At 40.3% G+C, this 16,150-nt stretch overlaps 1 protein-coding gene across 3 annotated transcripts; it reads left to right on the top strand.

Moving 5' to 3' along the window:
* The first annotated feature begins 112 nt into the window (after positions 1–112).
* Positions 113–16,133, top strand: LOC127009180 (protein O-linked-mannose beta-1,2-N-acetylglucosaminyltransferase 1-like). Of its 3 annotated transcripts, XM_050881992.1 has the most exons (17): positions 587–751; positions 1,098–1,191; positions 2,834–3,039; positions 4,189–4,386; positions 4,631–4,722; positions 4,891–5,024; positions 7,585–7,709; positions 8,278–8,360; positions 9,290–9,413; positions 10,556–10,707; positions 10,875–11,073; positions 11,605–11,795; positions 13,069–13,180; positions 13,343–13,414; positions 13,867–13,976; positions 14,888–15,059; positions 15,352–16,133. In XM_050881992.1, exons 1-16 carry the CDS (start codon positions 746–748, stop codon positions 15,012–15,014), a joined length of 2,025 nt encoding a protein of 674 aa, XP_050737949.1. In that variant the 5' UTR covers positions 587–745; the 3' UTR covers positions 15,015–15,059; positions 15,352–16,133. The 3 variants fall into 3 exon arrangements, with proteins under 3 accessions (XP_050737950.1, XP_050737949.1, XP_050737948.1); XM_050881993.1 differs by lacking the exon at positions 587–751 and adding an exon at positions 113–211 and having other exon boundaries at positions 14,888–16,133; XM_050881991.1 differs by having other exon boundaries at positions 14,888–16,133.
* Positions 16,134–16,150: the final 17 nt, after the last annotated feature.

Genomic DNA, 16,150 nt, shown 5'->3' with positions numbered 1-16,150 from the left:
ATGTCTCTGTGTTGCCTTCAGCTTCGATCCTCGGTTTTTAATATAGGTATAATGGCCACAGAATATATAAAGTCTGTGGTGCTGGCTGGAGCTCACGAGTCCAGCACGAGATCAGTAAAGGTAAAGCTCAAGTTTGGGGTATACACTATAGCCAGCTGCACGTGGCCTCGGTGCTCATCTCAGCTACAGTGCTTCGAGCTTATGCGGCCGGGTAAGAACCTTTTACTCCGGGATCAGGGTAGGTTATTTTATATTTGACATCCATGCAGCCAATTACCAGAGTCTACCATCTCCAAGTTTCTCCACGTAGCTACCCAATTATCGACCAGCTCGAATGGGAGGATGAACAACTGGGTGAGCCGCACGCCGACTCCCATGACGGGATTCGAACGAACCCGCAGATTAGTAGCTAGGAACGCTAACCACTGCACCATGGAGGCGTGATTGGACAGAAAAAAGATTGGTCAATCGATACATAACTATAGATATAGATAGAGGAGCGGACTGTTTAATTTAAAACGTAGCAATGAAACCTGTGGGCGCTCTTACCACAGTCAGAGGGTTAAGGAAAATGATGAGAAAATGCACGTAAGCAAGAGTGCCGCGGGCAAGGTGTGGAGCTGACCGGAGGTTCACCGCAGCCTCATCGCATCTAGGGTCCTTCGAGATACTGAAGGCATTTTCTCAGACATGTTTGTGGTGTGATATGTGAAAGAAACGATAATATAAGGATCACTGCACTCCCATGAAGGTAAAGGACTTGCTATACTGTGTACCATGTATGTGAAGAACTCGATCTACTCCTCACTAGACGTTGACATACCCGAGGCCTGGGACATACCTATACCTGTCTATATATATATATATATATATATATATATATATATATATATATATATAGATATATATATATATATATATATATATATATATATATATATATATATATATATATATACACACACACACACACACACACACACACACATACATGTATATATATACATACATATATATATATATATATATATATATATATATATATATATATATATATATATATATATATATACACTACTTTGCATCATACATTGCAGAGACAGGTGTGGGTGGTGCTGGCCATGGTGGGGGCAGCTTACCTCCTGGCGATTCTCTGCTTAACCTTCAGATACAGTCACCTATTTGTCCAAGGTGAGGTTTAGTTAGATGCAGAAAAGTGACTAATGCCATAATATATTACTAACACAACTACTATGATTACTACTAGTCTTTTTATTACAGGGAATATGCTTACTCAGTGCGGCAGGAGAAGTCAATGAAAGGGTTTTAAATTAGAGGAGGGCTTTAGGAAAGGGAAGGGATAAAAAATTTGCACCAAAAATTAAAGTTAAATAGTATACCTGGAATTTTTTTTTTTTACTGTTTTTATTACCCTGGATAAAGCCTATGACAGAGTGACGGAAAGGGATATGGGATGACCTAAGGATATATGGTGTAGAAGGGCATTTACTTGAAAGGTTTAGGTCTTTTTACAAGGGTGTGAGTGCCTCTATGCATATGAGTGGGGAGCTGAATGAGATTATTAGCATTGGTGTGAGTGTGTAGTGTCACCACAGCCATTTAATGATTATATATGGATGATTTTAAGAGAGAAATGAAAACCAGAGTAGAAGGATCAGGTCCAAGGCTGAAAGTATGGAGCAGTCTGATGGCAAGCAAATTTGCAGATGATAAGTGTTGTTGGCAAAAAGTGAAAGGTGCTGCAAAGTTATGAATGAATATGTCAATGTGTAAAAGGAGAGTTGAAAGAAAATGTTGGCAAGAGAAAGGTTATTACTATAGTATTTGAGAGCAAGAGAGCAGCATATCAATGTTGCACAGTTAGAACAGTTAGTGCAGAGAGTATGAAAGAGTGTAAGCTCTGGTTGGGAGAAGAGAGGATGGAGGAAGTGATTAAGTTTAAGTACTTTTTAAGGATAGTTCTGTGTAAGTATGGGACTGGAGTGGTTGAATGAGTGAAATGTAGTGCTCTGAGATGGTTTGGACATGTGATAAGAATGAATGAGGATGACTTTGTAAAATAATGAGGGCAGGATTGATGGAGACCACCATGTGGGAGACCACCATGAAAAGGAGCAATTAAGTGGACGAGTATCGAAGAGAGAAATGGAAGATGAGAAACTGAGTCTGCTAAGAGGGAGTGCCAGAACAGAGAAAGTTGGAAAGGCCTCTGCCATGGTTAACCCCTTGGAGGAGGTTTCCATGAGAACTAAAACAGGCCATTGCTGATATGTATAGATAGATACCATACTATACTATACCTACTACTACTATTACTATACTATGCTACTATCTTCTACTACTATAGTATGTATGCTATATTATACTATACTATTTACCCGGTAGCAGTGGGGATCATGTTTCTTAATGGTCCCTCCAAGCGAGAAAAATGAGAAAAAATCACCCCTCACACAAACCATTTCATAATACATATCAAAGCATTTCTGATCAGATTATGTATCATCTATTTTGGGGGTTAAATATCATGGCACAAATTTGACCCGTCGCTGCTACACGGTGAAGCCACAAATTTGGCCTGTCGTTGCTACCGGGTTAAGTACTGTCAACTGTGAAAACTTACCGTGATGTGTATTCAGTCTTCATCTGTCCTTAGACTTGAGGTATCATTGCCAAACAAGGAAGGAGGAGGAACTGGAGGATAAAATGAAGAAAAATATTAAAATGATGAATGACCAATTCAGCAAAGCTATACACAATACACACAACATGATGCTACAGTCAATGATCCCTACCACATTTTGTTTTCTCCAAGATCTTATTGAGAAAGAAGACACGGACATCAGAAAGTCATCAAATTATGAGAGCCTCAACAATTTTACATCTGCATGGGGACCTACACTACCCAAAACCAAGAAGGATGAGAAGCCAGTGGTCAGTGGCATAAAGAGAGACACCTACTTAAACATTGATGTGTCAGTGTCCAAGTGGATGCTAGAGGTCAAGGTGGACATGAAAGTGGTGAGTGTGTGTGCGTGTGTATGTATTTACCTATTTGTAGTCTACCAGGTCCAAGCTAAGCTCTAATAGTCCCGTCTCCATATCTACATTCATCCAGCCTTTCCTTCATTTGTTGGACACTGCTCGCCTCCACCACCTCTTCCCACAAGCTGTTCCATGTGTTAACACTTCTATGTGGAAAACTATACTTTTTCAAGTCATTCAAACAGGTTCCTCTATTAAGTATCTTTCCATGTCCTCTCAGCCCCTGCATTCTCGCAGTTGAGAAGAGATCATCCCTATCCACCTCATCAAACTTATTTACCAACTTATACAGCGTGATCAGATCTCTCTCCCTTCTTTGTTCCAGTGTCGTCAATTTCATCTCCTTCAATCTGTCTTCATACATCATATTTGAGAGTTCTGGGACGTCCACTCCTCCCAACGCACACACCTCTTTGCAGTTGAAGTCCCCCATCATGGTTAGGTTGTCGCTCCCACTTGTCATTTCCTCCATCCCTCACTTGTGTCTTCCATAATTTCTCATATTCTTCTTTACCCCAAGATCTTGTTTTTGGTGAAACATACACCACACTAAAGTCTCTAGTTATTCTTCCTTCCTATTGTACTCCAACTTTCATCATTTCAGCACGTCCCTTACCATATAGTTTATTATCAACTCCCAGGTCTTTCTTAACCAACATCATCACTCCCCTTCTCTGATTTTCCCCTCTGTCTTTTCTCCACACATTTCACTTTCTTTTGCCAATTTCTAGGGACATAATAGCATCGCCCAACTTTGTTTCAACTCTTCCCATAATGTCTGGTGCACTCTCCCTCAGGTAATCATTTAATTCTGCCAGTGCCGATGTTAGCCCATTCACATTTGTGTATGCCACCTTTAGTTCACTTCCTTCTTGTGTGTGTGTGTGTGTGTGTGTGCTGTTACATTTAATACCAATAAGTTTTCTTAGTATCATTTCAATTTTGTAAACAATGCAATCAATATTATAAACACACAATCCCCACAGAACTGAAGCATATATGAAAACATAATAGAAAATTCTTATAGAGCAAAAGGCAATGTATGCCTTTGCAAATATGAAATTCCCCCAGAGATAAATCTCTGTACATAATTGAACCTAAAGTCTTCGTTTTCATGCTACCTAGATTTTGTACGAGAAAATGGTTATGGCTGACATCAAATTTATGAAGAAAGGGGGAATGTACCTACTTGTACTGAATCCTACCACAGCCACTGTCATGCACTTCTCCAAGCATAGGACCTTTGAGCGCTCTGGGGACCGCGAACTTCTGAGGGTTGTGAAAGGCGTGCAGCCTGGGAGGATTCTAGTTTTCGCTGCTCTGGTAAGGTCAAATAAAGCCCTTCTTTCAAGTCTCACATGACTGCAAGTGATTATGTCTTCAGCAACAAATTGATGTCAGTTCTTAAAAACCACTTATATTTGTGCTGTAATACCTATTAAGAGTGAGCTATTGGTGAATGTTAAAAAGTACATAAATTTTTCATTATGCTGCTATAGATTAATCTTGTGTTGTAAAGAGAAAAGATCACTATTTCACTCATGATGTCAGACTTTCCCTTCGACAGCATGAGGGGTTCATGCAGATGTCTGACTTGACTGTGGGTTGGATGCGGAAGACTGGTTCACGGGCCATTTTTGACATGACCATGGGTGACAGGTGAGGGTAGTTGGTTTTAAAATGGATATTTATCAGTTTGCAAGGGAATTCGTTAAGCTAATGGAATAGTTGCCCATATTTTACATACACGTAACAAATGCATTTATCAGCAGGGGACATATGGCAGTTGAACTGCACACTATAGACAATTTTACTTTGCATCAACAGGTGGGCATGGATATGGACCAAGGGAGGACAGACATGGGCTGAAGGAGCTGTGTTTGCTCGAGATGGAGACAGTCTCATGCTGCAGGGTGGGCCGCTCCGCCTCCAGGCCAACCTCCCGCGCTCTACATTATATGGTGAATCCTAACTATTTGTTAAGTACAGGTAGACCTTGAGATATGACGCATGCGACTTATGGCTGCTCGCACTTACGATCAGGCCTATAATATTAGTAACATTTGGTTAAGAAATGAGTTGACATTTCAAATATCCCACAGTGGTTTGTTTATATAGTGTTCCCAAGCTTCCAACACCCCCACCCCTTCCTGCCGCTGTCCTCACGTGCTGACCCAGCCAGGCTGGGGTTAGGCAGGAGGGGGGAAGGCTGGGTGGGCTGAGCCAGCCCACCAACACTTTTCTATCAGTTACTTGTGGAACTGAAGATGCAAGTACTCCTCACGCTACAGTAACTGGTTGTTTTTCTACCAGTTTATAGGCATATATACTTACCACCAGTAATGAGTTGACATTTCAAATAATTCAGCATGTGTAGAGCAGCTGTTTGTTTACACAGTTCCTGCACTTCCTACCAAGCTTACCGTTATATCTAGCAGATGCCAATTGACTAGCAAAACAGCATCTCACAACAACAGCCCTCTCACAATATTCTGCAACAGCTCTTATAGGGATGTAAGTGACTGTTTGCAGGAAACAGCAATCATAGGTGAACGAATCATTTACGGAAGGTAAGAAGCTGCTGCAGAGATGAAACTGGCCCCTGATATAACTGACATGTCCTCTGTGTTACTGTCCCTCCACCAACACAACCTCTGATACAACGACTTGATGGGGTGTTAGGCTAATGCCACCATCTTGGCAAAACTTGGTAGCTTCTTTGCATAAAGTTGCATGACTTGAGGGTCACCTGAATGAAGGGCTGGAGTGAGTCGTGCACATGAGGACAGAGACAGGTTTAGGGGAGAAGGTAGAAGTGGGAATGCTGCTCTATCTGCAGAAGGACATTTGAATAATATTTTAGTTTATTTAAATGTATTTTTCAACTCCTGGCCCATACTACTTATGACTGCCTGTTGGTCCTGATCCCTGTCATTACTCAAGGACTACCTGGACTGTAGAATTAATTATGATGGTTTACTATTCGACACAAGTGATGTTTTTACATTTCTTTGATTTTAAGTATTGTAGACCTTCCATTTATTTAAAAAAAAATTTTAAAGGATCTCCTCAATGTACCTTTGACCTCTGCCTCCACATACACACTAAAAAAAAGTCTCACCAGTCCCAAATCAAAAAATGTCACTGAAATAATACCATTTTGCTCAAACTTCTTTGGTACCTGTCTCACATTAAATAGAGGGTCTACTGTATTATATTATACTGGCAAAACTCACTTTACGAATGGGATACATTCCTGAAAAAACATTCGCTAACCAAAAATTCATTGTACGAAGCAGCTACAGGTAGCAAAGGTTCACTTTGAGGCCAAGTGCTCCTGCAGCACCCTCTACAAGTTGTGAAAAAAATTGCCTGAGACAAAATGACTGATTGGCATCATAGTTCCACACTTCATCAGTTTCCACACAAAGCAATGGCTCTCCGAATGCTTTAAGAAATAAAGCAGTTTTTCTCCTTGTGACTCTCTTATCACTCCCACCCTATCAGAGCTTTGTATGCAGCGGTTGTTTGGTCACCACACAGGAAAAAAGATAAAGGAAACTCAAAAGGATTCAAAGGATTGCCACTAAGATGGTACCAGAACTATCAAATCTGTCATATGATACTAGATTGAAGGAACTGGGCCTACCAACACTCAAAGAAAGAAGAGAAAAAAGAGACCTGATAGCATTGTACAGGGATACAAGTGGAGTGGACATATTGGATAGAAATGATTTATTCGAGATGGACGGGAGAAGGCAACTAAGAGGACACAACAAGAAATTAAGACTTGTTTGAAAGACAAAAAAAAGTACAGTTTTCCATACAGAAGTGTGGATACATGGAAAAGACTAAACCAAGACATTGTTGAAATGAACAGTGTCCATATAATAAAGGAAGAGTTGGAAAAATATAGATTGGGAGACAGGACTGTCCGAGCTTGAGCTCAGGCCCTGTATGCTGCAAATAGGTAAATACACAGGAGTGGGAACAGAATGGGTGGAATGAATCAGCTGACTTGAGAGTGAGCTCGGTTTAAAATTGCCTTGATGGAAAATTCGCTATAGTGAATTTTAACATAAGTGAAGAAAAGTAGTAAAACTAAGGTAAAGGTAAAGTTGGGGGCATACGCTGTAGCAGCGCGTGGCCTCGGTACTCATCTCCGTAACACTGGCCCTTGAGCCTGTGGTGGGAGGGAGCCCATTACCCCGGGACACAGGGCCAGTGTGATATCTGGGTTACCACAGTTTACCTTTCCCAGGTTTCCCCAGGTACTCATTTATCGATCAGCCCAAAAGGGAGGATGAACAGCTGGGTGAGCTGCACAGCGACTGCCCGGGCCAGGATTTGAACCCGGGCCCGCAGAGTAGAAGCCAGGCATGCTGACCACTAGACCACGGAGGTGTAAAACTAAACATTCATTAAAACAAATTTTCTTTACACAAGCATTCAAAAAGTAAGGTTTGCTTGTATTAGTTTGTGCCATCTTTTGCTGTATTCACTCCTTTTTGCTCTCTTCAGAAGTGGAATGCTCTAACTGGCCTAATGGAAAAAGATGGTCAGAGCGGAAAAGATTCTGTAATCGCTTTGAGGGTTATGGTGATCTCTGCAGCTGCAAGACCCCCGAGCTACTACCCTCCAACCAGGTGAGGCAATACTTGTCCCAAAATTTGTTGTAAATGACATACATTTTACCATGTTTTATAATAATCTTTTTTCTAAATTATGGTGTCATTTTCTTTGACTGTATTCTTCAGAACTACACTTTGAGCCTCAAGGTTTTTTTTTATCTAATTATATATTTTTTCTGAGCAAATAATGCTATTCTTGAGATAGAAATTGCATCCAAATTTCAAAATGAACTTATTATATTAAAAAAGGAAGTGTATTCAGGAGAATATATATATATATATATATATATATATATATATATATATATATATATATATATATATATATATATATATATATATATATTTTCTCTACATTCTCCTGAATACACTTCCAAGTCACTCAAAGCCACGTCATTTTTGTGATTTTTATTTGCTCGTAAATCAAAACGCTTGTAAACTAAGGCACTCATAGACCGAGGTATGACTGTATGTGTGTGTATATATATATATATATATATATATATATATATATATATATATATATATATATATATATATATATATATATATATATATATATATATACAAAGATGACTTTTAGATGAGGAACAAAAAAGGAGAATGGGGAGAGAGCACCATACCGACAGTGGTGGTGGCGAGTGAACGCCCCTTGCTGCTACACAGGTGAGTGTTGTCTTTCTCTATTTGTAGGTTAATTGAGCTGGTACCGACAGTCTCTCTCTCTCTCTCTCTCTCTCTCTCTCTCTCTCTCTCTCTCTCTCTCTCTCTCTCTCTCTCTCTCTCTCTCTCTCTCTCTCTCTCCACTAGTATCCTGTGATCTTTAAAGTAAACAAAAACAATCACTGTTTTATAATTATATAAAAATGGTTTACAATAAGGGTGTAATACTAGGGATCTTCAACAAAATATTTCATATTAATATAGATTAGTACTGAAAGTCTTTCCAATCAAGATATTTAAAGTAACTTTGTGATGCAAGGATGATAATTCATGTGTATGTCCAAACATCTGCCTATAATGATGAGTGTGTTGACAAGATTTTCATAGAAGTCTGAGCAGTTCTGAACATAGGGCCTGCTCATTATGTGATTATGAGGAAAAAACAAGAGTTGCTGGTAAACTATGCAGGAGATTCATGGTAGATTCTCAAAATAAGTGGATATGCCTGGTAGATTTGTGGAAAATTATTTCCTGGAAATAATTAATACATTCTTTGATTAAAAGGCACATTGAAAATGGACATGGATATTTTCTAGAGCAACAAATGAGACAGACAATATCCTCTAAAAGAAATGAAATTGCATAATGAAAATGCTGAAGGCAGAATTGCTTATATCAATTCTATAAGAAGGACTTGTGAGGTCTTTCTAAATTATTCTAGTGCTCTCATTGACTAGAGTCATCAAGACAGGGTGGATGGGGAGCAGTGTAAACAAATGATAGGCAGAAGCTAAGATGAAAAGTGAAAGTAAAGGTCTTATTATGTAAGCTTGTCAGGCATGAGTTGAATACAAGCATGAATCTTCCTTAAAAACTACAACAGCACATTTTAAGAGAATGTGCTGAGTATAACAATGCTATCTTTACATCAGGTGCCTTCGCCGGCTGATGTCTGTGGCAGGTAGTAGCCCTGAAAGGACGTTGGTGGTGGCTGATGGGGACCTTGATGGCAGGCTACAAGAGGTCCAAGCGGTAGTCAGCCTTTATGGAATAATGGTGAGGCACATGAAAGCATATACAGTACTCGTCAAAAGTATGTGGCCCCTACCCAGCGCGGCCGCATACTTTTGGGGAAAATTGGATGGTGTTTTTCGGGGTGAAATTATGGAGAGGAAGTGTCTGGTAACCCCCTCCCGTCACACTGAGCCAGCCTGACAGGGAGAGAGCAGGAACTCAGTCTGTGATACCCACACTGCCGTGGGGTGAGGATGTATTGGAAGCTATTGTCTTCGTGATCTTGCCTTTTTTTACACTGGTTTTCTTCATTTTCCTTGTTGCTGTCTAGTTACTATGGTACCTACAAAGGAATTATCTCAAGAAGTAATTGCCCAAATCATTGGACTAAAAAAGGCAGGCCATGAAACTAAGGAAATTAGCGACATGTTGACTGGCATTTTGGTGCCTTTGGTAATAAGTATCTTCATGGAATCATGGGGTGTCACTGGAATGGCTGTGTCCAATCAGTGATTACTCTGTGAGACTGAACTGAGGCTTATTTCCTGCATAGTCTATGAATGCCAACTCCAGCTACATGGGCATGTGGCATGCTACCCAGAAGTCTCCTTTTTTTATTGAAGCAAAAAAGGCAGCTCAAGGGCAAGAACTAAAAACATAAACAAAAAGACCTGCTAGACGCTGCTCCAACAAAAGAAAACAGAACGAGAGGCCAAAAGAGAGGTTATTTCTAAAGGAGGCAATCCTGAGTGGAGGCTCAGGAGGTCCACACAAAACTCATTGCTAGAGCAAGCCAATTGATCCTGCTGGGAAGTACTTCTTATGGGGAAGGTTGCCTGCATGAAGACTTGCTTGGAGGACTCCCCCCGGGATGGAGTTGTAGGGTGAGTGAGGCAATGCACCCACCAGCATTTGCCCCCATAAATTGATATCACTAAACTTGGCTTTTCCTCTTGAATTTCCATCAGATTTGGCAAGGAACAAACCTGCTTCATAATGAATCAGTAAGGATTGGTATTGGAACTGAATAGGTTGCATGGGTATATGTATAATGCTGGTGAGAAATACATGAATAAATAAGCTTCATAAAAAATAGTGATAAAGAACTAGTCACTCGGTCAAGAAAACAGGAATTTGATAGCCTGTTTATGTTTAGATTTGACAACATTATTCTTATCCTACAGTTTGAGGGTCATGATGCTGGGGGAAACAATGTCACCCTGCGCATCACCCGCCACTACAAGACAGTGATGGATGCTGCATTCAGAACCTTTCCTGATGACCCTTATGTCATCCTTCTCGAGGAAGACCTCTACGTGGCTTCAGACTTCTTCAGGTAAATACAACACTTTTTGTATGCAAAGACTATATCTATCTGCCTACCATTTGATCTGTCTATTTCTATTTTATCTATTCTTCCTTCCCCCCCTCTCTCTCTCCCACTTCCACACACCATTGTAATTTATCATATTTTTTTATGGATTCAAACATACTGGATGACAGCTACTTTGCTCAAACTGCACCACTTCTGATGAGTGACCCAACTCTCTACTGCGTGTCTGCCTGGAATGATCTGGCGCGAGATGATTCTGGTGGGAATCCGAGACTTGTCATGCGCTCTGAGACAATGGCAGGGCTGGGCTGGTTGCTGTCAAAGAAGGTTTATCAGGACGTGATTACAAAGTGGCCAGCACATGACAAGGTGAACAGCGGGATGGGTTTGGCACATTGTTAACTTGTTATTAGATAGCGGATATCTGTCCTCTAGGCAAGAGGCACTCTAACATGACAATTAATGAGTTGCCTGTGACATTTCTATCATATGACTGAACAATATCAAACTTCTGCTAGACTGTACCACAACAAAGCTTATGAGAGATTTCAACACTGATAGGAGATGTAGTTTTCTTTCAAAGTTTCAAGGAAAAATTCAGTTTAACATGTGAAAAATCAACACCAACCACTTCTCTAGCCATAATGAGAGCTGTGAATGTTCAGAATGCAAAGGAAAGGTCACAATACTTTAGGCATGGCAGAATACCACCATGGCCAAATTCAGCATCAGCTAATTATGGGTGGGACTTAGTGATCTCAGTGCAACTCATCTACACAATAAGATGTCTCAAATTCTACATTGGAACATTTTGTTTTCACCAATGATTTTGATATGATGTAACCATCAAAATCCTTTTCTTTGACTCTACTTCATCTTTTAATTTCCCTGATGTCACAGTTTGCAGATTGGGACATGTGGATGCGACTACCAGAGATTCAACAGGGTCGAGAGTGTCTGGTACCCGAGGTCTCCCGTACCTTCCACTTCGGCTCCAAGGGTGCCCACCTGACAGACTACTTCCAGGCAAATTTTTACGCCCATGCTTCTTTCAACACTATGGCTCACGTTACTCTTGCTGATCTTGATATGTATGCCAGATGGACATTCATAAATAGAGTATTTGGTCAATTTAAGTTGAGTCGGTGGTAAACTAGAGGATGCTTTTGTGGACTATTCCTACTGAGTATAAGATGAAAACATTTTTCAAGAGACTGTTAGCTGGTCCAATAAAACAACCTCCTGTTCAATATCCTCTCAAGGAAAATGGGGGCAGATACGCTGCAGTGATATCTTATCATATAGATTATTATATAGATTTTTTTTTTTTTAATTCCATTAGATATTAACAGGATCACTTAGCTAACCTGAGCAGTCCATTTCTGAGACCTGACTAGTATTCATTTCTTTACGAATTTATTGAATTTCTCAATGACATAACTCAGGGGTTCTTAACCTTTTGATGATCTCGGACCCCCATTGGATTGCTCAACATGGTCAAATACCCCCTTTGCTTGACTGTTGAAATCATCATCACCTGCAGTCTTATTTAATATATACTAATATTTAGAAAAGACAGTCTGCGGTGAACCACATGCACGTCTAACGTTTAGTTTGAGCCAGATTGTGCTCAAGTGACCACGCTTCGTCCGACGGATAGTTTATTTATTTATTATTATTTTTTTTTTATGTTTCGGCCTTTGGCGCCAGTAGGCTTTCTTGGTGAGGCCTAAAGGTCGGCCCCAGTCCGTTATGGCGCAGGCAAGTGTTTATAGTGGCGCCATCTTGCCTGGTTCATACTCCCCCTCCCCCCCTCCACACACACCTTGGAGCTCATCTTTCAACCTCTTATAGAGAGAGAATCTAGCATGTGGGTAGTCTTAGGCCACTTGGGGAGGCGGTGGGTGTGTGGTTAGCGTGCTGGTGCCACGTTCGGAAGATCCAGTAGGGACGCGGGTTCGAATCCTGGCCGCCACACAGTTGGGATTTTTCAGTCACCGCCGAGTGGCTAACTACCCACATGCTGCCCTGAAGACCACCTATCAACCCGGACTCTAGATTACCTCTCCAAAGAGATGGCACCACTATAAACAGTCACCTGCGCCACAACAGGCTGGGCCGACCATCAGGCCCCATCAACAAAAAAGCCTAACGGCGCAATAGGCCGCGACGAAAAAAAAAAAAAAAAAAAAAAAAAAAAAAAAAAATCAGAGGTGACTGAAAAATCCCATCTGTGGGCAGGACTCAAACACGTGTCCTCCTGGACACGGCACCGACACACTAACCACTCAGCCACTGCCGACCCTTGTCTTACACAACCTCTAATTGGCACACTTATTTTCATAACACGTATCTATTTTTCAGGTTAGGGCCAACATCTTATGACCAACATTTGAAGGAGTTGCTTTTTAATGGCGTTCATCTGGACGGGGATGCCACCAACCCATGCAGCAAGACTCTCCTCCCTCGGAACTCTGTAAGTTAACAGGCCTATTCTGGAAACTTAATGAACATACATCATTCATTTTTTCTTCTAGAAAGATTGATTAATGGTATTATTGAGAAACACTCTTGAAAATATTGTGTTCACGGATGCAACTTTGTCTCCGACTTACCACTCATTCTCTTGTGTCACTAGAGCAGCGTCTACATCCTCTGGATCAAGATGAATGAGGCAAGAGATGAATTCACCTACATGGGTGTGATGTCAGTAAGTGTGCCTTGTTCCCTCACTCTAGGTGGTCCATTCTTAGGTGACACAGCTGAAAAGAGTCGGCCAAATTTCAGATGCATGTCACGTGAACAGGTGGTATCAGAAGCTGACATATGAGAGAGAGAGAGAGAGAGAGGGGATGATGGGTAGGTGCAGGCCAACTTACACACAACATCTGGCTTGGCTATTCGATCATAGCTATGTACCTCACATCATGCATACTATAATCGTCTGCGAAGTTAGGTTGGTGATATGAATGACACTAAAAAAGTTTCAGTGTTGCAGATATCTTTAATAAACTCATTATGGTGTTAACCAGCACAAAGCAAAAGTGAAACTTCTTGCAACAATATTGTCAATATTTGATTAAGTTGCTTCTCCCTATGAATGATATAGCATATTAATTGTAAGCCCATGAAGCTGACATTTTCTTCCCACCTTGGTTCAAGTGCTTGCGGCTGTGGAACCTCGATCTACGTGCACACCACAAGCTGTTGTGGCGCCTGAGGTGGAAAGGCACGTGTCTTCTCGTGGTGGGGTGGCCAGCGTCCCCATTCTCGTGAGTATGAGCGAATGGGCAAGACACAATGCTAAGATAACAAGGGTTCAAAAATCATGTTTAAAAGGAGGCCTGTTGACTGAACTACTTAGACATAATACATGATCCTATGAAAAAAATAAATGAATAAATAAAATAAATTAATAAACAAAAATAATAAATAGATAGATAAAATATAAATAATGATGAGACATAAATGTGTCAAGGTGATGTATTGTGGTGTATTAATGCATGTATGTAACACAGCAGCAGAAGCTGAACAATGCAGAAACCCGTTACATAATTATTTAACCTCCTGCGTTTGAAAGAGAATTTACTCCCTGGCTATATATATATATATATATATATATATATATATATATATATATATATATATATATATATATATATATATATATATATATATATATATATATATATATATATATATATAATTACATGCACACACATCTGTACATGTGTGTGTGTGTGTGTGTGTGTGTGTGTGTGTGTGTGTGTGTGTGTGTGTGTCGATTTAGTGGTTATTTATCAAATCTTGGTTAATTAGACTTTCACTAAACCGAGAATATATAATTGGAAAAAAAAAAAAAAAAAGTTTTTCCACTATATCGAGTCTACCATATTGAATATAAACCATACATTATATTTTATATCACTGCAATATCATTTATGTTTTACACAAAGAAGTAATTGTGGCTTTCCTCGTATTAGCACAACCAAATAACTTGCCTTTAACACAGTCATAGTTTGCTAGTATGTTTCATTTTTTAGTCAGTCACCAGAACACAATTGAATTATGTAATTTTTCCGAGTCCTATTGCTTTGCTATTCACATTACTCTTCCTATCGTTATGTCCCAAGTATGTAGGTGAATACAAGGAAAGGGATGATAAAGCGTGCCATGTCTGCAGAGTCCTCAAGCCAAAGGAAGTGCGGGTACTGATGAGATATGACCCGCTCAAACCCGAGGAGGAGTTCCCTGTGTACAAATACCTGTCCACAAACAAAACTACTTCTATCAATACGTCCCTGACCTGACACCACCAAATCAATGGTCCTTAGGTGATATTACATCATATCTAAGTATGTAGACTTAAGTTCACGGGCAGTATTACAATAGCACATATAGGTTCATCCAAGATCTATATAATAGATCTTGGCTACATCCATCAGCTATGATACAATGGCACCAACAACACATACAAATTGATAAGACTTATCAACGAAACTTTAATAACAAACACCAGCAGGAATAGCTTCATTTTTCTACAATCATGCTTCTTTTGCTGCTGCTAAGGGCGGGTGGGAATAAAAGTAATATAACCTAATAATAAAAAAGGTCGTAATGCAATGGATTTTTTTTTTCAAACAACAGGTTGTGGCATATCTGTTAAATACAACACTGGTTAAGTTGGCTGTCAAGGAACTCTTATCTACTAAAACGCAGGGCCGCCGATTTTCTAGTATCCAGCTGTGCACTGTTGTAGCGCAGGCAAGTCCACTTTGCCTCTGAGCTATTGGATCATGTTAGAGGTAGGGGGTTCACCAGAACAGGCAGCCTTTTCTGGTGAACTCCCTACCTCTAACAGATCATAATATATTTATCTTTTAATTTGTGTCCTACTCGATCTATGGTATCATATGCATTTTCGAGCCCACATGGATCTAATATATAATTATAAAGCCTATATTTATACTTTTTTTTCAGCACCCTCTCCTCCCCTGGATACACAGCATATTATGATATAGCTACTTTTTTATTTTTTATTTTTTTTTACCGGTATTTCGTTGGGGATATACCCCAATGGAGGAAGGCGGTGCATGCCGCGCAACAACCCCAGAGGGCTGGTAGAGATATACCCAATTCTTTCAAGGAAACACACTCTCTAAGCGACGCTTCGACGAAGAGGGAAGAGCTTCACTGAGAATATGGCGGTGAGGGTGTCGGAAAGAGCCCACCTTTCCACCCCCATGGTACGGGATAGGTCTCGAACCCACGCCCTAGCAACCCGCCGAAGCGCAAGGCAAGTGCAGTAACCTGCACCAGCCTGCTAAGTCTTTTCTTGCTTCTCCTCTATAATACCAGCATAATACACACTCATTCTACACTTTCTTACTGTCTGTCATCTCCAGGAAATAAAATGGTGGAGAACTCCGGGCAGTAGTTTCTTTTC

This window comes from Eriocheir sinensis, chromosome 40, assembly GCF_024679095.1.
Source record: "Eriocheir sinensis breed Jianghai 21 chromosome 40, ASM2467909v1, whole genome shotgun sequence".
In the NCBI taxonomy this organism is placed as follows: domain Eukaryota; kingdom Metazoa; phylum Arthropoda; class Malacostraca; order Decapoda; family Varunidae; genus Eriocheir; species Eriocheir sinensis.
This window is presented reverse-complemented; position numbering and strand designations above follow the sequence as displayed.

Coding starts and splice junctions, on each gene's coding strand:
- LOC127009180 (XM_050881992.1), top strand. Junction 7,710..8,277: donor AGCTACTACCCTCCAACCAG/GTGAGGCAATAC, acceptor GATGACTTTTAG/ATGAGGAACAAAAAAGGAGA. Junction 10,708..10,874: donor GTGGCTTCAGACTTCTTCAG/GTAAATACAACA, acceptor ACTGGATGACAG/CTACTTTGCTCAAACTGCAC.